Source organism: Hippichthys cyanospilos, chromosome 16, assembly GCF_059441005.1.
Source record: "Hippichthys cyanospilos isolate Australia breed blue-spotted pipefish chromosome 16, RoL_Hcya_1.0, whole genome shotgun sequence".
Lineage (NCBI taxonomy): Eukaryota > Metazoa > Chordata > Actinopteri > Syngnathiformes > Syngnathidae > Hippichthys > Hippichthys cyanospilos.
Genome location: NC_142384.1, coordinates 14,883,655 through 14,908,892, shown reverse-complemented (window position 1 = coordinate 14,908,892; position 25,238 = coordinate 14,883,655). Strand labels below are relative to the sequence as shown.

The following is a 25,238-nucleotide window of genomic DNA, read 5'->3' as shown; positions in this document are numbered from 1 at the left end:
ATTCCTCTACCACATAATTAACCTTGTGGCATTATGTTACAAATTATGGATCATAAAAGAATCAATGGGGGGGGGGAACTAGGGAGTCTCCAGCAGATGATTAAAACATGCCACGTTTCAAAATTCAACGATTCTGACATTTCTATGTGATTGCAGCTGGACGTGTGAGATTTTGTGTACAAAAATAATCATTGTCCAAATTTTGGACAGTATAAAACCTTTACAACAACACTTTTTGAGAAGCATTTTAATAGGATTCGTTACATTGATTTTCCTGCAATTTTTGCAACATTCTGTTGAGCGGCGGTCAGGCTATGTCTGCAAACAGAAAATTCTTTGTTTCACCTCAAGACAGTAGGTGGCGGTCGCTATGCAATTTGCATAGTTTGCAAAGTGCATAGCAACTGATACCGCAATATAGAGTGTAATTTGGATCATGTTCAGAGTAACCCGGCTTGACATTCCAGCTCAAGATCTTGTGGACACAATTTAAGTACTTAATAATATTTAACAGTAAGATATTTATTGTTGAATGTACATGTATTTTCACACAGTGTCATCATTTGGATTTTTTTTTAATCTTAATTTAGCAGAAATGTCCTTGGAAGAATGACAAACCCTAACAAAAAATTGTCTGGTGGCAATGAACACGCTGGCATTCATTTAGTAATTTGTTTGTTATTGTGCATTCATTTCATAATATTGTAAAGCTGCCCTGTATAATATTGAGAGGGAATTGGATTAGACATCATTCTGACTCTCCAAACCCAATTAGGGGTAGTTATTAAGATGCGGCAACGGAATGAGCGTCTGCTTTGTCTCTTTCCCGTTTTCCATTTATTCCACACTGTTCCATTACGAAGCAGAGGAATTTTTAATGCATACATTTTATACATTTGTCTATGTGGCTAAATAGGCCACATAAATATTAGGCACAGCTGTCAGTACAGTTTGACACAAGTGTAAAAACAAGCACAATATAAACATTGTTAACATTTCAAATGGAGCGTTATTTTCCTTGCGAAGGCAATTTTGTTGGTGTAATGATTGTAATATTAGATTGTGAAGGTTTTCTATTGAAGTGGCTCAATTGATCAGATTTGCCGAAATCCTATTTTAGCATGGGCGCGCATATAATCCAAATGAAGTGCAAATAGTACGTGGGAGGTATCCTTTCGACTGAGCGTTCCAAGCAGTGTCCCCAAATCGCCCAACACTAAAAGATCCCGTGATACGTACTGTGATCAGCCTCCACCCATGTAATAATAGCCCGCCCGCACAAAAGCCCCCTTCATAGACGCCTTGCCGTGAAAATCCGGCCCCGCCCCCTCGGCCGTCCGTCCCAGCGGCAGGCCTTTTGAACCGGCTGTGAAGCTTAGCGCGCGGCGGCACGTTACTCTCCGTGCATCCTAATTGGTCCCAGTGGCGTTTCGGTGGGTAAACACAAACCCCTCATGCTGCGCTCCAGAGCTCAACACAGAATTATATTCAGCAGGGCAGCTTCACCTCTCAGACCCTCCGTGTGTCTGCTCTAGTCGTGTCCCGGCGTGCGCTCGTGTTGTAGAAGTGAGTGAAAGCTGACGTCCGCGGCGGTGTGTTTTCGCTTGCACTCGGTATGGCGGCGCACAGATTACGACCTCACTTGGAAAACAACGTGCCTCGACTCCTTCCCTGCGAACACCGTGCACTTCTGGAAACGTGTGATGTGGCAGCTGCGCTACACGTTCTTCTAATTTGTCCTCATTTGTCCTTTTCCTTTCCTCGCCCTACTGGGTCGCGTTGTTTGCAACACATTCGCCTTATCTTAAGTCTCCCCTCCTTTTTTTTTTTTTTCTCACCCTTTGCTCTTTTTTTTCTGCATGTTTTCTCTTGCAAGCTTTGTTCCGCAATGAACCCTCGGGCACAGCATTATAGTACACCTGCACAATCTATGTTATCCTAACGAAACAGTTGCACTCAGTAAAATGCGGACCTCTGCCAAGACTAAAAGGTAATGCCTGAAGTGCTACATTTCTTCCACAGTCACAGTCTACATTTTTTTTTTAATCCCAACACATCACACGTCTGTGCCAGTGCCCATAAAAACGATTTTATTTTTACTCGAGGAGCCACCCTTTACTCGCTAAGCTCTAAATCATACTTGTTAATCAAGAGCTTCTACCCACAGGCCACGAAGATTCTGAACAAATCCCTCACGCACTAATCTGCCTCACATGCACCTTACAAATTCTGCACAGTGCAGGAAAGCTGCTAAATACATAATATGTTGCACTACATGGTATTTTGCACTATCATCCTCATATGTATACAGTTTCTTCCACTCTATAATATGCTCAGAATGTAATTCTATTCGTTTAATACGGCCCTCATTGCTTTATGACTGTTTTGTTTTTGATCGCCTACTTTATTGTTTGCTCGATTATGAAATGTACATTGTACAAGTGCTTACGGAAGCGGCCCGTGAGCCCGTGTGCGTTCTCCTTCTCCTCGCCACTGTTCTGCAGCATCGCCACAGCCAGCGCCTGTGCTTGGGACGCGCAGTCTTATAATCAACTTAGCCATGTTGTTGATTAGATCACTTGCGAGCCCCGCTAAGATCCCTTGCCCCCTTGCTGCTTTAACTAAATTTGTGTGGCGATAACCTTTGTCTTCAAGTGCTCAATCAAGAGATTATCAATGGGACGCAGTCCATGAAGTCGAAAGCGAACGGCCGCTCGCCCGCTTTGGCGAATGATAGTTTGCTTGCACGGGCGCCGCGACGCCGCGCATGGCGGTTCGCCGCTAAGTGAATCAATGGATGAGGCGATGGATAAAGGGTGCATGAGAAGAGAAACAACTCAATGAAAGGCTGTGTCACTCTCCGGTGAACTCAAATACCACAGCGAGGAACTAAATGAATGCGGACGCATAAAAATGCTTCCGTGCAGGACAGCGGGGTCGCCGAATGGTTTGATGAGGATGAAAAGGATGTGAGTCATATGCTACGGCCTTTTCAATCACCCCATTTCGACATAATCGAACACTTGCGAGAGATTTTGCGTTACCGCCGGCGTCTTTGCCGCGCCAAACGAGAGCATCTTTTTTTTTTCCACGTTGCTGTTTAGGTTGCTCTCCCCGCTTTGTTTTGATTTTCCATTTCATTCGCCACCCATCTGGAGCCCAACAGACCTAATTATTAGATAGTCATAACTAATTATCTGTTCTCAGAGAGTCTGCAAGAAATAGGTCCTGAAAACAAACCATGGAAAATTGATTGAACCCAGAAGCTGAAAGGAAGACTAATCGGCAAACTATGGGAATTGGATTAGAAATTGTTCTGACTCTCAAAAACTAATTAGGAGTAGTTATTAATCTGTAGGAAAAGAATGACAATGACTCAGAAACTGCTTGGTCTATTTCCTGTTTTCTATTTATTCCGAGCAGCTCCATCTCAAATTACCTTCGCGAGCGATAAAACTGCACGCTTTCTTTTCCGGTGGAACATATTTTTGCTCAATTGCAGGGAAATCACGTCGGTTCGGCGAGAGCAGGCAATCAGCAAGAAGAGTTCTCCAGGTCAACAAAACCTGTTCGATTTTGCTCTCAAGATGTGATGCATGACTTTAAAACGGCTTGTTTCACATTTCCAGCCAAAGGTTTCTGCCTTTTGTCTGGTTTGTACTGTATAGTGCCAGTTTGCTGAGAGTGTCCAGTCTTGCTTTGTTTTTGTTTTTTTAAATGAATGAATGAAAAAAAGCTTCGTGTAAGTCAAGTTTTTACAGTAATATCGTAACAATTTTAATCCGTATGCCATGTTTAGACTAGTGGGACCACATACTGTAGATAATATTATTGAAATAAAAAAAAATGCTTGAATTTTCCTTGATTGAAAACAATTTCCATTTTTTTAAATGCTTAAATGATGTTGGTGCAAGGTATCACACACTTGTATTTACTTATCACACTAGGACATGTTTACGTTCTTCAATTAGGGGACTCGCTGTGTCTTTCTTTCTATATATCTAGCTAGCTAGCTAGCTGTATATGTGTGTGTGCGCGCTCTGCACTTTGCAGGCAATCAGTTCTCTTCTTCACTTCTGACCCAAAGTCAGCCAGAATTGGCTCCAGCTCACCTGCAACCCTAACGACGACAAATGGTGTAGAAAATGGATGAAGAAACAGATTATGGAAGGCCACTTGTAACTTTTATTTACAGGGCACTTCATTAGCTGGAGCTGCACGGTTCAGGCGTCCGGTCCAACAAATGGATTCAAAATGCTGCAAAGCATTTTTTGATACAGCCGATTTTTCATTGAATTCTTTTTCGCTCGCTCGCGTCACGCTGTGCAGCTAGAGTATAGCCAATGTTATTTCTTTCCCCCCCCTCTCGTTCAAGTATTCAGGCTCGTTCGTAGCGATAAGCAATGAGAATGAGGCAAGAAGGGCAGGACGAAAATAAGGACAAAGTACAGTATGAGAAGGTCAGAAGTGAAGTTGACAGTACACAGCCCTGCGGTATCCTTACAAGGAAAGATAGCAGAGGGAGGAAGGGAAGGCAAAAGAGAGCATAAGAATAGTGAGGCAGCGATGGAAGCAGACAACGCACAGCAGTGTGGGCATCATGAGTTTGACAGCAGGGCCGCTGACCCCGCACGCCGCGGACACGTTCCAAATGAGCTTGAACTCGGAAAGGTGTCAAGTGCTTCTCAAGCTCTCTGGACCCTTTGGAACCTCTGCTGCCTCGGTGGTGCTTTGGAAAAAAGTGTGTGTTTGTAAAACAGCCCTACCGAGCTGTGTAACGAGTGTGTTCCGTGTGCACCTGCGTGCGTGCGTGCGTGTTTGCGATTGGACTCGACTCGGGTGCGCCTGCTTTATTTTTAGTCTTTTAAGGCTCTCTGTTTTTATTGTAATCTCCTGTTTTCCTCCTACCTTCTTCTCTTCTGGGTTTATTCAGCTTGCTAGTATCCTGTAGCCTTATCTTCACCCTGCATTATGTCCCCTGTTCCTTTAATTCGTCTTATGTCCGTATAGTAGTCTTATTTTAGAGTTGTTAGGCGCCATAACTCGGAACCACGGGATGTTTTTTCCTGTAACCTGATTATGTTGCAGTTGTGTCTTTTCTACATTCTCTTTTTATTAACACGTATTACTGTTTACACTTTCAGGTTCCAACATCCACATACTGTATATGCATGAAGGCCTCCAGATCAATACCAGTGTAAACAGACACACACACAGAGACTTCACACTTTCTCGCACTTCATACCCTAAGTGTGCATGCAGCAAAGATACAGTTTGTCACAGACATTATTGACTGTATATATTTCTTTTTACCCTGAACACACAGTGACAAATGGCACATTTTCCATATAGGTTCCTCTGTGCAAATCTAATAAGTACATTGCACCACAGTAATTGCTAAGGAGCATAATTCATGACTAATTTATTCCGGGGTTAATTTATTGAAACTGGCTTATCAATATTTCACACTCCTCCTCTATTATTCACATGAGAACATGCGCTAAAACGTATCTGTGTCAACCCATGAATTTAGCATAGTGAGTGTCTGTTTGTGTGTCTGTCTGTTATTTACATTTCTTCTCAGATATAAATACAAATAAGGCTATTAATGAGATTGAGGGTGACTAGGTTCAATCATTTCTGAATGCCATCCCATATTTTAGCTTGACAGGTAGAGAAAGCTGCTGTTATTCTCTAATTTTTTTCAGCGGCTCAAGTGGACAGTTCTTTTCATTTGAATTGATAGTGTCGTCAAGATATCGAATCGGGGCGTTTAGCGAGTGCCTAATTCAATCTAAGTTGTTAAGATTTCACGTCACAACATAAAGAGAGGAGGCTGCGCTGCAAGGAGCGAGCGTTACTATGGCAACATCTATCATCTAGTTTTTAAGCCAGGCCCGATGACACACAGCGGGAGCCGTGGGGTCTGACCAGATTCGTTTAGTACCAAAAAGTAGTTTCAAAGGGTGGAGCTTTTACAAATTTTGAACACGGAAACTTGGAAATGCAAATCGTACTGAATCGTATTGAACTGATTAATGCAAATTAAATGTTTGAACTAATTTGTGAGCTTTGCAAATTGGGCACTTGGGCAAAATGAGATCCAATATAAACAGTGTAATATTTTACAACTTCTTATTCTTCTAAATCTTCATATTAAGATATTTTTGAAAGTTATAATATTATAACCAAACTAACATATAATACATATTTTCAAAAAGCAAGAATACGATGGAAAAACAAGAAGAGCACTATCGTAACAACCTGCCCTCTTTCCCTCTGAATCCCATCACACTCTCTCTCGCCGTCTCGTTCCCGCCCACCCTCCGAGAGATTACCGTTACCATAGTGACGCAGCAGATTGGCTCGGAAGTCGCAGCGGTTGTGGCTGCCATGGCAACACACATATGCTTGTGTGACTGCTGTCAGGGAGGTGTGGGACGCACATGCGCCGACAAACACGCCATCGCAAACAATGACCCGGCGCCGCGCCGCGTCCCACCAATCGCTCGCTCCATCAAGATTAAAGGGGCCACGGCGTCAAGTCATTTTGTAAATGGCCCATGATTTATGCAGCGCATTCTGTTCACTTTGTATCTGTGCCAAAGCTCCGTGGGATGGGGCCGTGCGCGGGGCACACGGGACTGCATGGGACGCCGTTATCCCGGATGTAGCCGCCCATCAAAGCCCGTTGAACAGATCAATATTTAATACAGGAAATCGAATAAATATGCTAGCATCAGCGTAATTGCTGGATTATTACCTAAGCCTTTCCATTTTGTCAAACCCATCTACATACTGCAGGTATGTCCGTGGCGGATGGATAGATTTTTCTCCTCGTACATATTTCATCTACATATATATGGTAGCCATGGTTATGAGGTAGAAGGTTTCCATGGAAACTGTCACAGAGAGGAAGGGGTGGGTGGCTGGGAGACAGAGGAAAGAGTGACGAGTGAAAAAATCAAGAAAACCAGAGTGATTTTCATGCATTTTATTGCTCAGAGGAGCAGTTACATTCAATTTATTTAGCATCTAAGGCCGCAACATTGCGTCTAGAAAGAAGTAATGCGGATGTTGGATTTTTTTTTTTTTTTTTAGTTAAGGTGTGGGTCAATGGCAATACACAGCATTAAAGTGTACCTTTACGAGGGGAGAAGGCTGGTAGCGCATGTGCTCGCGGTTGTTTATTTGTGTGTTGTGTGACTGGGAGAGAGAAGGGGTGTGAAGTGATTTGAGCTCACCTGACATAAATATTCCCACATACACACTCTTACACACTCCCACGCACGTTCACAATATTTGCAGCACGTGTGTATGTGCGTGTGTGTGTACGTTGTGGAGCTAAAACAAGGTGAAATCGTTTCCCCTGACATGAACAATGCTGCTTTTGCTCACTTTCTGGTCCTCTGCCGCACGAGCACACTGACAGAAGAAGACATGACATTTCGAAGAAGAAGAAAAAAAAAAACTTAGTTGACGTCAAATGTGTTCAAAATATGTTCATCTTGGGGATACTTGTGTAGTGCTGAATTACAGCGGATTTGAGTTGTTTGTTTAGGTTTAATTCGGTCATCTCTTCTAGATAACGTTCGAAATATATAAATGCATCTCAAATTCAGAAAGGTAGACTGTGTATGTTATTATTATTATTATTATTATTATTATTATTGCAGGTTTTTGGGTTGCGCAACTCCATTCAGATGTGGTTAAGAATAGAAGACATTCAGTCACCGAGCACATATAATCTCTAGACACAACTCCAGCAGGCTCAAGTTGAGTTGAGCTTGTCACAGTGCGATGTGGAACAGTAAATCCTCGTCTGGCTCGTGCATCTACAGCAGGGTGTGAAAGCAGTGTGTCAATAGTCTGCTATTCTCCTTTCCGTTTTTAGTCAACTTAAATCCATCCGTGCCGCGTCGTGTCCGTCATTATAGCGAGCTAGCGCTAAGATAACTGGCTTTTTCTGGTCCAGCGTTCAACTCGGCAAGGTTTCTTTGTGCTAGCATAGGCGGGGAAGTCATGACAAAAGCGTTGATGCACTTCCAGGTTGGGCCTAAAATGACGGATTACAGTTTGATCTCATCTCATCAGATAAAAATTCCCAAACCTGCACAAGCAAAGACCCCGTTCACACCCCACAAGTTGCCATCTAAATCTTCCTCCCATGACAACAATGCAGTATGCTATGATGCATTTACTCAAATGGGAACATTCGGATTCGGCATTCTTAACGGCCAACTTTAATGAAAAAAAAAATCATTCACACATCAGCTGTGTTATAATAACATCACAGAATTCAAATTTTCACCAGCTGGTGCTGCACAGCAACATTACATTCATGTTATTGTCTATGCAACACAAATGTATAAATGCAACCTACTAGTAACTTTTTTTTTTTTTTTTCCACCCAGGTACCTAATGAATGTAACGTTTGAGGGCCGCAATCTGTCGTTCAGTGAGGACGGTTATCAGATGCACCCCAAGCTGGTCATCATTCTGCTCAACAAGGACAGACAGTGGGACAGGGTAAGTTTGTGTGCCTAATAGTCATTTTGCAAGTATCCAAGACAAATGGAAAACTTGGTTCCCTTTTTTTCGCCAATTATGAATTATCGCTGTTGAATAATTTAAAAGTGTCTTTGAGCAATGACAGCCAGTTAGTTGAGGGATTGGAATGCCTGATAGGGACACAAATATCTCATTTCCTCATCATCACATTTTCAGGTTTGCAGCATTTTAAGCCTTATAGCATTTTAAGCTTTATAGGCACCGCGCTGATTAGATATGATCAGATTGGCGAAGGTGCCTTTGAGCGGCGTGTTTCAGCGCAGCCTCCCGAGCGCTGCTTCTGAATGAATATTTGCCAAAGCCGCTAATTATCACAACTCCGTCCCACCGTCGTGTAGCTTGATAACATTACCCCCTCCCTTTGGTTGTTCTACCATCTAAAACATGTTTCTCATTATTTTCGTCTGATCTTTTTGACTACTGTAACGCTATTGTTTTGAAATGTTTTAATAAAATATTAAAGGGGAAATTTTGACTTGACTGTAGTTACAAATGCTCTGTCCATTGGCAGCAATTTTGCATCCACGTCATAAAATCCAAGACGACCTGTGCAAAAATATCCAATGTAACCACTGCAGGCATTGGAAAATAGACTGAAAAACAAACTAGACTCAGAAACCAGACTAGGAAATTGGACTCAAAGAAACTTGGAGCTTCAATTACTCTCATGAACAAGTACATCAAGAAACAACCAGTCACCACAGCAATGTCGGATCCTACATGAAAAAGGTGATGAATATGCAATGACACAGATAAATACACGATAAAAGACAAATACTTGAGCATGATGACAAATTTATACCCATAGCAACTGCCTAGCAACTGATATCGCAAGACAAAGGCAGGTCAAACTTTTTATTTTACCCTTTCAAAGAATCCTGGAGCTGTGCAAATAGTGGTTTAGGTTTTAAGAAACAGTCTAGAACAGATGGAGAAAGTCCAAATGGGCCAGGTCACGAATCCCAAGACTCACCTCCTTAAAATAAAGCCGAAATACACCAGCACCTGTGCAGCCCCCCCCCCCCCCCCCCCTCCCGCCCTTGTAGCTGACTCCTGTGACTCTTCCTCTTCTCTAGTCTTTGTATTTCTCTGTCTTCAATTTATATTCAGTCCTCCGATCAGAGAACAAGGTGAGCGTCTCCCCTTCTGTCGCCCCCCCCTCGCAATCCCTCTTGCGCCAGCATTCTCACTCATGTTTAATTCTCAGCTTGACTTCCAGCTGAACTGCTTTTGTGGATCCTAATGAGTTGCGGCTCTTACAAGCGTCCTTCCTGGCACCTTTTGAAGGAGTGTGAAGACTCTGGAGTGTCCAGTCATGTTCGGCAGCCTCATCACCATCTTTGTCTATATTCCACTGACTCATACATGTTCATAGAAGATGGCTGCACTCCCCACATGGGACGCATGGCTTGGAGCGGCCCCGCCAAGTTCCCCGCAGCGCAATATGTGTGTGTCCGTGTTCCTATTTAAATTGCGTGAGGACTCTACAAACCGGTGTCATGGCTACCGATTCCAATTCATGTGTGGCCGCTTCCTCTTCCGTAAGTGGACTGAGTGCAGTGGACACTTGAAGGAAAGGGCAGCAGCAGAGTCTCCAAGAGTGATGTCATGTGACCGGCAACCGGACTAATTGATGACTCTTGGTTGGAGGAGAGCCACAAGGGCTTGGCCAGTCCTCCAGGAGCACAGCTGGACCCTCCTCCACCGAGGAGGCGGCATTTTGCATCTGAATGAGCTTCATCACCAGCTGGTCACGTGACTCTTTGCGCCATCCGTCGATTGCCGCTTCTCACAACAGATTTCATAGCTCTGCTCATCCTTTCTCTTCTTTCTTGTTTATTCCCGTCTCCGTCTTAACACACCTGATCTGAATTCTCCTCTTTTCTCCGTTTGGGTCTTGTCCTTCAGCTTAACCTTCCGCTCGTTCTCAGCTCAGGGTACCTGTTCTCTCCTCTCATTGATTCTTTTTTTATCGCTGGTGCATTTCATAAAGGTGGGGGCTTCAAAAACGGCATTTTGTGCAAAATTAACAAAAGTCACTCAGTGGCGCACAGACCTCCCCCAAGGCCAACTTGAAGGCAAAAGTGAAAAATTAGATTGGCCCAATCTACTGTAATGACAAACATTCCTATTATTTATTATTTTAGAATAGTAAAGCGCCAAAGCTTTTGAGATTTTACAGTATTATAAGTACAGTATGAAGCTGTCCAATGTACCTGGTTTATGAAATATGAATTAAATCCACCTGTTATGATCTATATTAGAGGTATGGCATTTTGCCACTTGCTGTCCACTGGAAATGGCATCACCGCTTCTCAGATAATGACCAATCACAGCTCACCCGTTTGTTCAGTCATGTGATGTTTGCACGCTGAGCTGCGATTGGCTGCTTCTTTCATACGAAAGCAACACTAATCAGAATTGTCTTCTGACTACCGTAAAAAATGTTTCACAAAAGTTTATAAAATTACCGTCGACCAAAGTAATATGTCACACACTTATTTGTTGTTGGTATTGACCTTTGGCTGTAGTTTTAAAGCTGTCCTGTGTCCTTTTTTATATATGGCATCTTAACCTACAGGTGGGCAAATGGGAGAATGGTTCCCTCTCCATGAAATACCACGTGTGGCCTCGCTACGAACTTTATGGCGGAATTGCAACAAGGGAGGATGACCACCTGTCCATAGTGACACTGGAGGAGGCGCCTTTCGTCATCGTGGAAGACGTGGACCCACTTAGCGGGACCTGCATGAGGAACACTGTGCCCTGCCGCAAACAGATCAAATCATTGTGAGATCCGATAATTATTATAAGTGATATACATATGCTTTAATGAAGTACATTAACCTTACCAAATTCATACTTTTGATGTGAAATCTCATTGAATGGAAGTCTTTTTTTTTTTTTTTTAATTCAAAACGTGTTTTTCTAACTGCTTGGTTACAGTAACATCATGCCTTCATTACAGACTGAACATGCCTTCTTGTTTAGAAATAAGACCAGTACCAACATATTTTCAGCATCACGTCGACACTCTCAAATTGTTAGATAACTGCTCCAACACAACAGTAACACACCTGAATGTGTTAGCTAATAGAGAGTGCCCCCTGGTGTGGAATAAAATAACAGTTCAAACTCAAAATCAATAAAAAGTAGCAGCTTATTGTTTGAAACGGTAATCAACTTTTAAATTTGCAGGAATCAGACGAAGGCCCCTGGAATCTACATCAAGCGCTGCTGTAAGGGCTTCTGCATTGACATCCTAAAGAAGATCGCAAAGTCAGTCAAGTTTACATATGACTTGTATCTGGTTACAAATGGAAAACATGGCAAGAAGATCAATGGAACGTGGAATGGCATGGTGGGAGAGGTGAGGATTTTTTTTTTCCCACACGCACGTGTGTGCCGTTCTATGAATATTTCAGTCATAATTCAAATTTCTGTTTGCAGGTGCAAAATTCATGCACACTACCATCATATAAGATCATATAAGAGATTTGTTATTAACAAGAAAAAACTTTATATATATATTTGTCCACAAAAAATAATCAACATAAACTGTCAGACCTGTTCTCAAAAATAAAAATTATAAATAAATATTTGTCCACAGAAAAATAATAAACATAAAGTGTCCTCTTTTGGGATTTCTGTTCAGCAGAATACACCATTAAGTTAATTATTAGTGTATATTTGGCCACAAAAAAATAAATAATAATCAACATAAAATGGCATCACAGTTAAGATCTGTTCACAAAAATAAATCATGAACTTGACAGTTAACGAGAGGTGGCAAGTGACTGACGCTGTTTTGGGTTGGTTTGAATAAACCTGGCCGCGGCATATATCACAAGAGACTTGCAATTATATGTGGGCGAAGGTGAAAAACACGTCTGCCTTTCTTCCCAAAGGCCAAATGAATGGGGCTATATTTAGCCCCGCCGTCTAAAGGATACATTTCCTCACGGAACTTTGTTTTCTTCCCTTCAATTTTGAGCAGGCCGAAGCAGCTAGGTCAGTGGGCTCTTAACGTTCTATAATAGGCCCCCGTCCCGGCCCCGGCCCCGGCCCCGGTCACAGCTTGCCGTCGCGTCTCGTACATCAAGCCTTTACAGCAAGCCGCACTTGTGCCGTCCGGCTGCTCGTTTGGTAATGAAGGAAAAGGTAAGCGGATCGATAGCGGCTCAAAGGTCACGGGTTGAAAACCATCTCCGAGAACAGTCAAGTCCGCCTAACCTTCACAAGTCACAGGCACCATGACGACGTGTCCATTTTTCTGGCTATTGGGTTTGTATTAAACTGACCCGTTGAATCTATTATATAAAGCCATTTAAGTTAGCCTGCTGGGCCAGCGAGTGTCTTTAGCGGACGCTGAGCTATAAGTGTCCTCACCTGTAATAAACGCCATCACCCTTGCTAAAAGCGTCATAATGTGCCGTCTTCTTCTCGGCCCTACAATGAATGGTCATTAGGAGTGGGGGGAGAGGGGGGCATTTGTCAAACCCTCTTACTTTCTCTGCCGCTTTCTCTCTCTCAGAAAGGCAGGAGTGGCGACACATGGACACGGACCGATTATTGCACAAATGTCAGTCTCTTTGTCCCTTGCTCACCCTTTCTGACTTCCTCTCGCGCAAACACTCACCCACGCCACCGTGCACGCCCCCCCCCCCCCCCCCCCCCCCCATTGTCTGCCAGAGACGTGCTGTGTCCTTCTCCAGTTGGAAAACAGCCAAAATGACAGTAGATTTCAAACTTAATGGACTGAGATCTCGACTGTTGCTCGGACACACGCACTGGGCGGCGTGCTTTAGCACACTCTGAAACACTTTCTGAGATCGGTTGAGGCCTTTTACACAATTTGTGCCAGCTTAAAAAGACCGGGGGGGTTGTCAGTAATTGCTTTTACATTTTGTTGAGGTTTTTTTTTTTCACTGCAGCAAGTGTTAGAGATTATGCTTTTGTTACAGGTTACAGGTTCATTTTTCAGCTGCGGTTGAGCGCTTTAGAAGAAGAGTATGAATGGCAGTATAATAAGGCTGGCAAGAGATCTCACATGAACACACACACGCATGCACACGTGTGTGTGTGTGTGTGTGTGTGTTCTTGTGAGATCTCATGCCAGCCCAATTATACTGCCATTCATACTCTTCTTCTAAAATCTTATTGGCCATAATATAATGAGTTGGGCACCTCATAATACGGAATAAATAAATAATATACACATACAGCAGTTCGCACAAAATCAGATCCTTGCTCACTCATTCTCAATAACACCCACATGGGTCACTTTCATAACACGGAAAGAACATGTCGTAGGAGGAAGATGGAGGGAGCAAATGGAGAGAGAAAGGAAATGAGTACTCTGCTGCACAGGCTTGTTCTCTCCCCCGGGGCGACGTTCACACATTTAGGCACTAACGCGCGCGCACACAGGTGGACTCGCACGGCGATGCTTCCTAAGACTGCAAATACACACTCGCTCCTCTACCAGGTAGGCGCACACGGGCACTGACAACCGGGAGGCACAACAGAGTCCACGAGCGATTGTCTCTCTGCCTGTGAGCGCCCGTTTCACAGGTGGCGAACAAAGGTTCACTACCATCTCTTCATGACTCACTCATGCAAAAGTGCACAAATTCATTCTCGCACGCTGGAGCTTTGACTCATGCACACTTTATTAACTCGACAGTCTCGGGCCACTTGAACACAAATTGGGGGCTAAATATACTACCTGTGGTGAGGTACTGAGGAGGGGGGAGGCTAGGAGAGATATTGGGAGGCCTATTTGGAGCAGCCGTGACCCACAGTGATAACCTACTTTCATCCCTCTCTTCTCCCCTGATGGCCAGTAAGATAGCTTCATACACTCTCTGGCTATGTAATTACAAACATAATCTGATGAGATCCAACACAACAGTTCTTTTTTTTTGTGACACTCCTACTATTCAGGTAGTTTTGAGGGTCAACTAGCTCTCATTAGTGCAGTTCCACTGACAACTACAAACAATAATTAACATCCTTTGTGGGAAGGAGGTTTTGGACCCTGAAGCAAACAAGACACAGAAGGGAAAGAGAAAGTCTTTATACACTAAATCCCAATAAAACCTCAGCAAGTATTGGAAACTAGACTCATAAAACTAGACTCATTGACCCATGTGCACACGTTTTGCAAACTATACACGTTGCATTTTTTTTCGTAATTTTATATATGCTTTAAAGGCGTAATTAAAGATATTTATGAATATTTTTTTTTCCTTTCTGCCACTCAAATTGTTGTGACATCAGTTCTATCCATACATTTGTAGGCTACATTTATTAAGACCCGCAAAAAATTGAAAAATGGTATGGTCTGTCTTTGTCGTGTGATGTGATGATGACACTTTAAGACATAGCCATTAACTGGTCTCTACCGCCACCTACTGTCTTGAGGTGAAACACAAGTCAACAAAAGAATTCCTGACATTGTTTGACTGCCGCTCAACGGAATGTTGCAAAAATTGCAGGATAATCAATGTCATAAGTCTTATTAAAATGCATCTCAAAAATTGTAATTACATTGGTTTTATATGAGATTGTATAAGATTATTTTTGAGCACAAAATCTCGCACATCCAGCTGCAGTCATGTAGAAATGTCAGAATCGTGCATTTTAAAATTGTACATGTTTTAATCATCTGCTGGAAATTTCAGTTCACTCAATTACAAGAACCTAACCTAAATTATTCACTCAATACAAGAACCTATATGACCAAGGTGACAAATATATAACCGTAGCAACTACATGGCAACTGATATCACAGCAACAACTCCATATAGGAATCTTAGAGTCAATTATTCCCTCTTAACAGCCCAATTATGTTTTATTACTATATTTACGTAAGGTAAAAGAGCACGGGTCATACACGGCATGGCGCCGCGTTTGATTTGTACTTCCTTTTAGCGGGGAAGGCAGGTGCCACTGTGTTTTTGTGGTTTTGTTTCATATAAAACCAGCCTGTTATTGGTAAGAAAATAAAGTGCTCTTTACGACCTCTCAACAATGGACTCCCTCTGTGTGTATCGCTGTGTATCAGCGCAAAGTGATCGATGTCTAGACAGCTGTTATTACGCTCTGATTGCAAGGTCTGCCTCTAAAATCTAATACTTACCTTTTAGTCTTACACGAGATATCAAACTTGACTATTGCGATGGTTTTTTTGTGGAACTAAAATGGCTGACAGCCAGTAAAAAACTGCTACATGTAGGATTTGTGGAGTTGCGGTGTTGCTCGTTGTTGTTTTATTCAAGGTGCATAGCTTAGCGATAAAATAGTTCTAACCAATGACCTGAGCGAGCGCTCACCTTGTTCCAGTTTCTCAGGACATAATTTATACAGACGTTCATGTGTTCGATGGCAGTGATTCCCAGCCGGTGTGCCATGACACATTACGGGTGGTGTGTCATGAGAGATCATCAGGTGTGCCACGGGAAATTATCCAATTTGCCGTAATTGAGACGATAAATCTATGCCAGCCACACGTAGCGACAGGCAGAACCATTCAATGCTTTTCCGCGAGAAGGCTGAGGGGGACGTCATTAACCTGTGTTTCCACATTTTGCTTTGTTTATGTGCCGTAAGACTTTTTGTAATTCAAAATATGTATCTTGGCTCAAAGGCTTTTGGGGAACGATGTCGGTATCAAGGCTGCTTGTGCAATTTGTGCAGGGCCACGCCATGACAGTCATTCAGAACATTGGGGATGTACTCCAATAATTGAGACTCCATCCACTTGAGATTCCATGTCAAATCACTTAAAAATATCTGAAAAAAGTTAAATATTGAAACGGCCCTAACCCTAACCCTTAATCACGGTTATTCATGATGTTAATCATCAACATGTCTATTTATTGTCGTTCATCATCGTTCATTTCAATCCAAATGTATTCCACTTTTTCAAAATGGGTCTAGCACTGTATATATTACAAACCGGGTGAGAAACTCAACGCCATTTCACATTGGTAAATAATATATTAGAGTGAGAAAAGTAGATGCTTTTGGCATGCAAACATGTGGGAAACAACGCCCTCTGGTGGCAGGATGGCAAAGTGCTTGATTTGACTTCTAATTAAAAAAAAGTGTTTGACTTCTTAAGTGTTAATATCACTGAGGATCATCTTAGCTAATCGTGGCAGCCAATACGGTGATCCCAATTAAAATTTGATTGATTTGACACTCCTTATTGCTGCAAAACAAACAAAAAATTACCTCTCTGAAATATGTTTTAGAGAAACAAATTATTGATTAAAAAATGGAATGATTAATATATGTGCCAATCTTCTAAATCAATAATCTGGAATCTTTGTTTAATGCCCTTTCTAAAGATTTATCTTTCTCTTTGCAAAGATAAATGCAGTAGTTACTGAAAGGCAGCCTGGCCCGTTTTTTGCTGTAAATTCCAAAATTCTGCTGCTTCGATTGGCCGAAGGTTTTAGGTGTGGATCGGGAACATGGACGCTTCATGTATTGCTCTTGTTGTTCAGGTGGTGTTAAAAAATGCCCACATGGCTGTTGGCTCCTTGACCATCAACGAGGAAAGGTCGGAGGTCATCGACTTCTCCGTCCCCTTCATCGAGACCGGCATCAGTGTCATGGTTTCCCGTAGCAACGGCACGGTTTCACCCTCTGCCTTCTTAGGTGAGCAATTTTCTCACGGAAGATTAGCGAGCCAATTTACATGACAATGTTCTATTTGACGGTATACGAATGTTTTTCCTTTCTCTCACCTGTCTATCCTTTTCTTCAACTGGTAAATGATATTCACGTTTTCTCCTTTTCTTCCCGCTGTAACCTCATTTTTTTCCATCTTCCCCAACGCTCACGCTCTGTTTCCCCCTCATTTCCCAACATCACCCTTGTCCATTTTCTCCCTCCCTTTCTCCGCCACTGGTGTCTTTTTCTTATCACTGTTGGTCCACGCTGCTTCTCTCAACCCATCCTCTCACTCTTCTCCCTTCATCTTCCGCTCTCCTCTCTCTTGCCCTCCAGAGCCCTTCAGCGCCGATGTGTGGGTGATGATGTTCGTGATGCTGTTGCTGGTGTCAGCATTTGCCGTGTTCATTTTTGAGTACTTCAGTCCCGTGGGCTACAACCGCTGTCTGGCTGACGGCAGAGGTGAGGGCACACATGTGAACGCGGGAACATGAAAGAGAGCGCCGGTTTGGATCACAAGATGCAAGATGGTGTTGAAGATGGTAGCAGCGGGCTTCAATTTTTGATTTCGCTTTTTTTTTTTTTTTGGTTACAGAGTTTACGGTGTGAAAGGATGACAGTGCATTCTATAGTAATTGCTTATTGTGGGCAATTTGTTCCGACCCACTCAAAGGAACTGTCTGCAATATCAATAAGAATGTATTAACTTTGATTTTTATATAGTTTTGCACCTCCCATAAGCCACGGGTGCTAAATGCTTCTGGCGGTCGATGGCGAAGGTAGTATTGATAGATAATAACGAGTTTAAAGCTTCTAAATGGTACTTACTACTTACTTTTCTAATGTCACCATTAGTTACCTAAATATGTTTCAGCGCCAAAAAATTGGTAACTTGACAACACCGGAGGATTTTTTTTAAATTGTATTTATTTATTTTTACAGATTTTGGTACTCATTGCACACAAAAGTTGCATGGAATTGTAGGGCGCAGTGTCTATTTCCTGAGAAAATTTGTACGTTATGGTATGGAAAAGATGGTAGTAATTAATCACAACATGTAGAAAATCACCTGATTCCTAATATCATAAAGCTCACTACCATCGCTAAGGAATTAATGATCCATTACACTTGACCTAATTAGGGGTCCTCTAGAGCAGGGGTCCCCAACCAACAGTCCGCGGCCCGGTATCGGTCCGTGCATCAACTGCTAAAGCGCCGCGTGGGCCGCACCCGAAATTCTGTTTTGGAACTGATTTAGTTCAACAGTTCATTAATTTGTGCTTTGTTTGGCTCGATCTTTGTTTTTTGACGCCGCTTCTGCCCGCTTTTGCTATGACATCGCGAGAAGGACGGTGCGGTTTTGACAGCAGTCGGCACGCGTGATTGATTTTGATACCGGATTAAGTCAAACTCAATCCTTTAGCTTCCATACACCTTGTAGTGATATTGCCTTTTATTATTTTGCATCCAACGTTACAAACATGTACAAAAATACCGGAGCCCACCTCCACATGAAGCCCAACCGTCCTTGATATAATCCCCCTCCTCTTCCTCCAACTTCACGTTGCCCTTTTCATCATTTACAGGTGTTCTGTGCTCTGCTTTCAACACAGCCTCGGCGCTTTTACTTCCACGCGATCCATTTGCAAGTTATTTGCATACATTTCCATACCGCCTAAAATCACGTTGGCATTGACAGCAAAGGGGCTAGTTTTACGTTAGATCTCCAAAGCCACAAGGCCACCTAATGGCTATATTTAGACAACATCTGCCTATGGCTTCTTTCCATTCCAACTTCAGCATATATTGTAAGGATGTATTGCTCCCTAGCTACAATTCTTCCCTTTGAACTCGAGCTCGAAGATTGGACACATAACGCTGGCTGCGGATTGTAGAGTCGCCTCTCAATTTGTTTAACCGAGTCACAAATTTTACAGAGAACATTTGGCCCGACCAAGACTTTTTGACCACGAACAAAGCGGTCATATCACAATGGAAACATTGTCACATGGAGGGCACAAATACTGTCTGTCCCCTCATTTTCTTGCATACTCACACACACTCACGTTCACACATTCCCACACAGACATTACAATCCAACTGCTATATCACTCCATAATGAGCTGATCGGAGTCTGCCATCAGTTCATGAGTCTGAACTAATTAGTCTATTTGTTACAACACAATTTGTGATATCATCTCCGTGCAGTTGATCGTGAGGCAACTAAGGGACACGTGACTCAATGAATGCAGATGACAATTTAGCAAACCGTGCCAAATATTTGTCCATCAGTTAGACAACGGTGTTGGTTGATGTCAGGGCCAAGAGGGCCAAAGAATAAGACCATAAAATTACTCTTGGATTGGTCAAATTGGATGAGATAGGTGGAAATAAACTCAAGAAACTACAAGACTTTAAAATGTGTTATAGAATGGCTCAGAAAAAAAAAAATGTCTGAGTTTAAAATTTCCCACTGCATTTGAATGCACCATGCAGCTTCTCATCACATTAGCAGCTCGCAGAGACTTGTGCCGTCTCATACAATGTCAAATGGTTTCTCAGTGTTTTCTCATATTTTTAAACCTTTAATGGCGGTGTGTTGATGTCGGTATCTATGTAATGTGTGTCCAGCTACTTGCTGTGCAACCACAGCTGGATGACTTCAAAATAAAAGCCCAGTAAGAACACAATTGAACCGTTGTTCAAAAACCGTTAGGGACTGTCGTCAGCCTGTTATTCTGTTGCTTTAATCGTAATTCTAAACGTTGTCTTTTCCTCAGAACCCCACGGTCCATCCTTCACCATCGGTAAAGCCATCTGGTTGCTGTGGGGTCTGGTCTTCAACAATTCTGTGCCGGTGCAGAATCCCAAAGGTACCACCAGCAAGATCATGGTGTCGGTCTGGGCCTTCTTCGCTGTCATCTTCCTGGCCTCCTACACTGCCAACTTGGCTGCCTTCATGATCCAGGAGGAATACGTGGACCAGGTCACGGGTCTCTCCGACAAAAAGGTCAGCTGCTCGGCCGATCCTCGCCCCGCTTCACGATCAAAGTATTTTTGCAGACGTGTGATCTGCCCTCCGCGTTTAGTTCCAAAGCCCCAACGACTTCTCGCCTCCCTTTCGGTTCGGCACGGTCCCAAACGGGAGCACGGAGAGGAACATAAGGAACAACTATCCAGAGATGCACTCCTACATGACCAAGTTTCATCAGAGAAATGTCAACGAGGCTCTTCAGAGCCTCAAAGCCGGGTGAGGATTTGAACGGGAAGCGCTTTGTCTTTTACAGTACACAGCAGCTCTCCTTTTTCATTCGGTTTAGTTTTATGGGTCCCCCTCCTACCACCACTACACTGTATGCCACTTCAGCCATGGCAAACTGTCTGGAAGTCTATTAGACTTATCACCGGCTTAGTGCTATTTAGCAGGTTAATTGGAATGTTGTAGCTCTGATGTCTTGCTCTTAAGTGCTAATTAAGTGTAACCTATCTCTCTCTCTCCCGTTCCTTCTTTTTCATTAGCAAACTAGACGCTTTCATTTATGACGCGGCCGTGCTGAATTACATGGCCGGCAGGGACGAGGGCTGCAAGCTGGTGACCATCGGCAGCGGCTACATCTTCGCCACCACCGGCTACGGCATCGCCATCCAGAAGGAGTCGCTCTGGAAGAGGCACGTGGACCTGGCCATCCTGCAGCTTTTTGGAGACGGTGAGGCTGTTTTTCTGTCTGCAGCTCAGCAAACCAAGGGCAATCACATTGCTTCACGAGAAAGAAAGGAGCGGATTGTTCACAAGGAGGCTCCGTTCTTGGAATGATTTATCGAAAGATCGTCTCGCGTTGAATTTTCAAATAAGACGATGGTGTCAGGCCACCTTCCCCGGGATGGAGGATTCAGACGACCCTTGAGGGAAATTAAACCTCTTAACACCTTGGAATGACTGCAAGCCAATAGTCTCTAAATGTTTCCAATGTGAGATAGCATTAGCTCTTTGTGATCAGAGCTGTGGCATCACACATCAAACGTCTGCTTTGGATTTATTGCATCCCCTCAGCAGAACTCAGGGGTTACGTTGGATTTATAGTCGTCTGTCCGCCGCTGCTGCATTGTTTTTGTGTGGGCATAAAACGCACGCCACAGTATTATTTGGATTGGTTCTTTTTACTTGTTTTTGGTGCTAATTCATAAGGGCGTCACATGAACAGATTAATTGCAATCAATTAATTGCAGCAATAGTTAAAGTGTTATGTTTTTTTTTCATCACGTTAAATTTTAATATCTGCTTCCTGTGTGATGATTTGATCCATTTTTATGCATCGGGCTTCTTGCGCTTGAGAATTATAGGGGGATGGAAAACAAAGGTCAAGCACGCCGTCAAGTGAACACTGATTGGCTGACATTGTGTTTGGAAAAAACATGTTAGGCTCCTGTTCTGTTTATGAGCGGAAGAAAGCTGCAGAAATGGAGAAGCTGTGAGAGATGAATTGTAAATTTAACTTCAAATAAATGCCTCAACTGCACCTTTGATAAAAATACCGCATTTTTTGGAAGAAGGAGCTTACTTACCATAAAGTAGCTCAACTTTAGCCTACCACATAAATGCGAAGCACCCAGCTGCAACTGCATCCACAGCTAATGATAGCAACAAAGACGCTAATGCAGCCACAGCTAATGATAGCAACAAAGACGCTAATGCAGCGAGCCGTCGCTATGCTCTCTGTAAACTAAACCCAGAATACGTTTGAGCAAGTCTGAGATGAAAAAGATGAATGATGTTTTATTTCACGTTTGCGATTGACACAAGAAAACAACACAATTTCACAATTTCAGTTCATTATCCCTAGATATTCAAAGTTCACCTGACAAATTTGTCTATTTTCATTCTGTGACCCCATCTAAAGATATTTACCGATAATATCAATCATTGTCATTCTGTTAACCATCCCCTTATTTTCAATACTGTTTCTCATGGGCTGGGTCATAAGGAGCTTGAGCCGATCCTAGCAGGCCTCAAGCAAAAGGCCAAATTCACTCTATCGAAGGAAAAATGAAGACAAACAACCAGTCACACACATTCACATCATCATTAAACACTCTTTACCTGCATGGAAGTCAGGCACTTGTACTATAAAAAAATGGGACTAAATAATTCCCTTCCGCCCCCAAAAAAACAACATCCATCATGTTCATGCAAGTTTCTGAACCAGAGACCCTTCGGGGCCGGCTATCGTGTGTCCCAGTTAGCGTTGCCAGGATCGCTCCTGGTGTATTTCGACCCTGCGTGCGTATGGGTTTCCAGGTTTGTGCGTGTGTATGTGTGTGTGAATATGGGTCATCCTTTTCAACATGAGCGCCCCATGAGAAGTGAGTTTTTATTTTTGTCACTTAATACAAGAGTGACAGACTGTCTGAGGGAAATGTGTTGTTCTCTTCTCAAATGTTTTTTTTTTCTATGTGCTTATTTTGTGTGTATTTGAGCTTTGTCTTCTAAAATCGTCACAGGAATCAATCAACCTTTTCTCCACATTGCTCTGGATTTCAGTGTGACCTTGCCACACCTCACCCTACTTCTTCCTGTCTTGTTGACCTAGAAAATGATGAGACTCACGTGGAGAGCCCTGTCGTCTAGTAGCAAGATGGGAAGGTTAACGTTTGGTGTGAGCGGCAATAAATTTCGGCCATGACGGCGAGCTTGAGGTTAAAAGTAAATGAAATATCAGCAATATTATTTGTACTATTTTACACCACGGAGCTTTACACAATCAGTCTCAGAATCACATTTGTTTTTAAATGATTTAGCATTGCCCAGAGAGTGTTTTTTATGCATTAAATACATTTGTACATAAATAAAAAGATTTGAATTTAAAAAAAAAAAGCGGAAAAGAACAAATGTGATACTTTGCGGCCCTTTATTTTACCCTTGCCGTTACTTTTAAGACCAAAAGGTTCCATCAAAACAATGATGCCTTTCATGCCATTTCGCTAGACCTTCATTCTGTTGGAAGGACTAAAGTCTCAAGCAAAATTATGTGGGTTAAAAAAATTCATGTAGGATAGATAGATCGATACAGACAGACAGACAGACAGATAGATGTAAATATGTATATAGCAATTAAGCTAGCAATAGATAGACAGACAGACAGACAGACAGATAGATGTAAAAATGTATATAGCAATTAAGCTAGCGATAGATAGATAGATAGATAGATAGATAGATAGATAGATAGATAGATAGATAGATAGATAGATAGATAGATAGATAATGCACACATCTGTTACAATATTACAACTGGTCTTGAACAGGCTTGCGTTTGATAGCCGTTCTCATATTGTGACAAAGCACAAACCCTCATTGACCTGCTCAAATGAGGCAACATAAAAATATTAGTGTTTCACATTTACTCTTATTACATGTCGTTTTGTACAGTCTTGGTGCTTACTAGCGGTTCTGGTCCATGAATCACTGCACTTGTTTTTCACAAAAACGAATTATTTGATGTAAAAGAAAGTAATGAAAGACACCAGATTGCTCCTAAGTGACTTTTCTCAGAAAACTGTCAGAATACCTTGCAAATTGCAGGCAGTCGCCAGTCGTCATTCAACCTCCCAGCGGACAAAAAAAAAAAAAAAAAAACGCTGCACATTTTCAATCAGGTTTACAATAGCTTATGTGTAGCACAGGTTCTCGTTGCAAGCGAGTCGCCGTGACGCACTGTAGTGACGCTCGAATGTGTGATTAATTAAACAACGCTGCCCCGCTCCAATCATCTTTGATGAGCAGGGCATAATAAAACCGCATGCGACCGACCAAAAAGCCCAAACGCTGTCGTGAAGTCTTGATTACAGTATGAAAAACACTTGTAGACCATTAATATGTTGCAATCAAATTCAATTCAGTAAATATGGAATTATCCTATTTCTGTAATAGACAAATCATTTCTCAATCTGATTGATTTTCTTGATTCAAGGAGCAAAGTGCAAATGTTACAGTTATAATCCAGCAGCTCTTGGCTGGTGTATTCACCCAGGATGCAATTTCTACCGACATTCATGCTGTTTATCGATGTGAGCACTTGATGCAAGGCTAAACAAAAGCCAGAGCAGTCCTTCAGGACACCTGGATGGGTGCTCCTGCGAGGCTTGAATCTGGAACACGGGGCAGTTACTTGTCTGTAGAAATTGTTAACCTTGAGGTTGGAAAAATATAAAAGGAATTCATGAATGTAATGGATTAGGTCATGAATGTAGTAAATAATATAATTCCCATTATAAATATGTGTATGAGGAAAAATCTTGGTCATATATCTAACATATTCAAATGAAAAACAGGAAGTAATATTGGAAATCAACACGCCTTATGATTGATGACTTGATGATATTTGTACACTGCAATCTGGTTGTGTACTGTTCCAAGTAAATAAGAAAAAAAGTGTTGTCAGTACAGGGTAAAATGATCAGAATTTACCTTTTCTTTTCTGAATTAAAATCACCACAGAGACAAAAGAAAGTTTCATAGAATTTCATCAAATTCGTCGTTCGATAGCATCCGCTGTTTCCTTTTGTTTAATTGATTGATTATTTTAGTGAATATATGAACACATTGCACATTTCGTAGTATAAACACATACTGCTTGCATTTCAATTCCACCTTCCTCCACTCCCGCAGCCCGCCGTAAAAACCAAAACATTTAAAACATTTTAAATAGTGAATTATGGATTCACTATTCCAAAAATGTTTGATGCAGGAAAACTAACAAAAATACTGTATACCATGCCAATTTTGTTTGCAGTCTGATGTTTTTATTCCAGTGTCCAATCCGTGCCCTTTCTGAAGCTCTAAAAGAAAAACAAAAAAGTAAATATATATTAAAAAGTAAATATATATTTCAATCCATATCATCCTTAAAGTATGTTAATATTTGTGTGACTTCAGACCGAGCAAACGTTTCTATCATCTGCTTTCCTCTTCTCTTTTGTTGCATCAT

General features: G+C 42.2%; 1 protein-coding gene across 1 annotated transcript in view; it reads left to right on the top strand.

Moving 5' to 3' along the window:
* Nucleotides 1–25,238, top strand: part of grin2ba (glutamate receptor, ionotropic, N-methyl D-aspartate 2B, genome duplicate a) — a 100,405-nt gene that overhangs the window by 63,534 nt on the left and 11,633 nt on the right. Inside the window, exons 8-15 of the mRNA XM_088436870.1 lie at nt 8,415–8,529; nt 11,153–11,361; nt 11,770–11,941; nt 17,088–17,241; nt 17,593–17,718; nt 20,037–20,266; nt 20,346–20,506; nt 20,776–20,963. Coding sequence (XP_088292996.1) covers nt 8,415–8,529; nt 11,153–11,361; nt 11,770–11,941; nt 17,088–17,241; nt 17,593–17,718; nt 20,037–20,266; nt 20,346–20,506; nt 20,776–20,963 — 1,355 coding nt within the window. The remainder of the gene's footprint in view (nt 1–8,414; nt 8,530–11,152; nt 11,362–11,769; nt 11,942–17,087; nt 17,242–17,592; nt 17,719–20,036; nt 20,267–20,345; nt 20,507–20,775; nt 20,964–25,238) is intronic.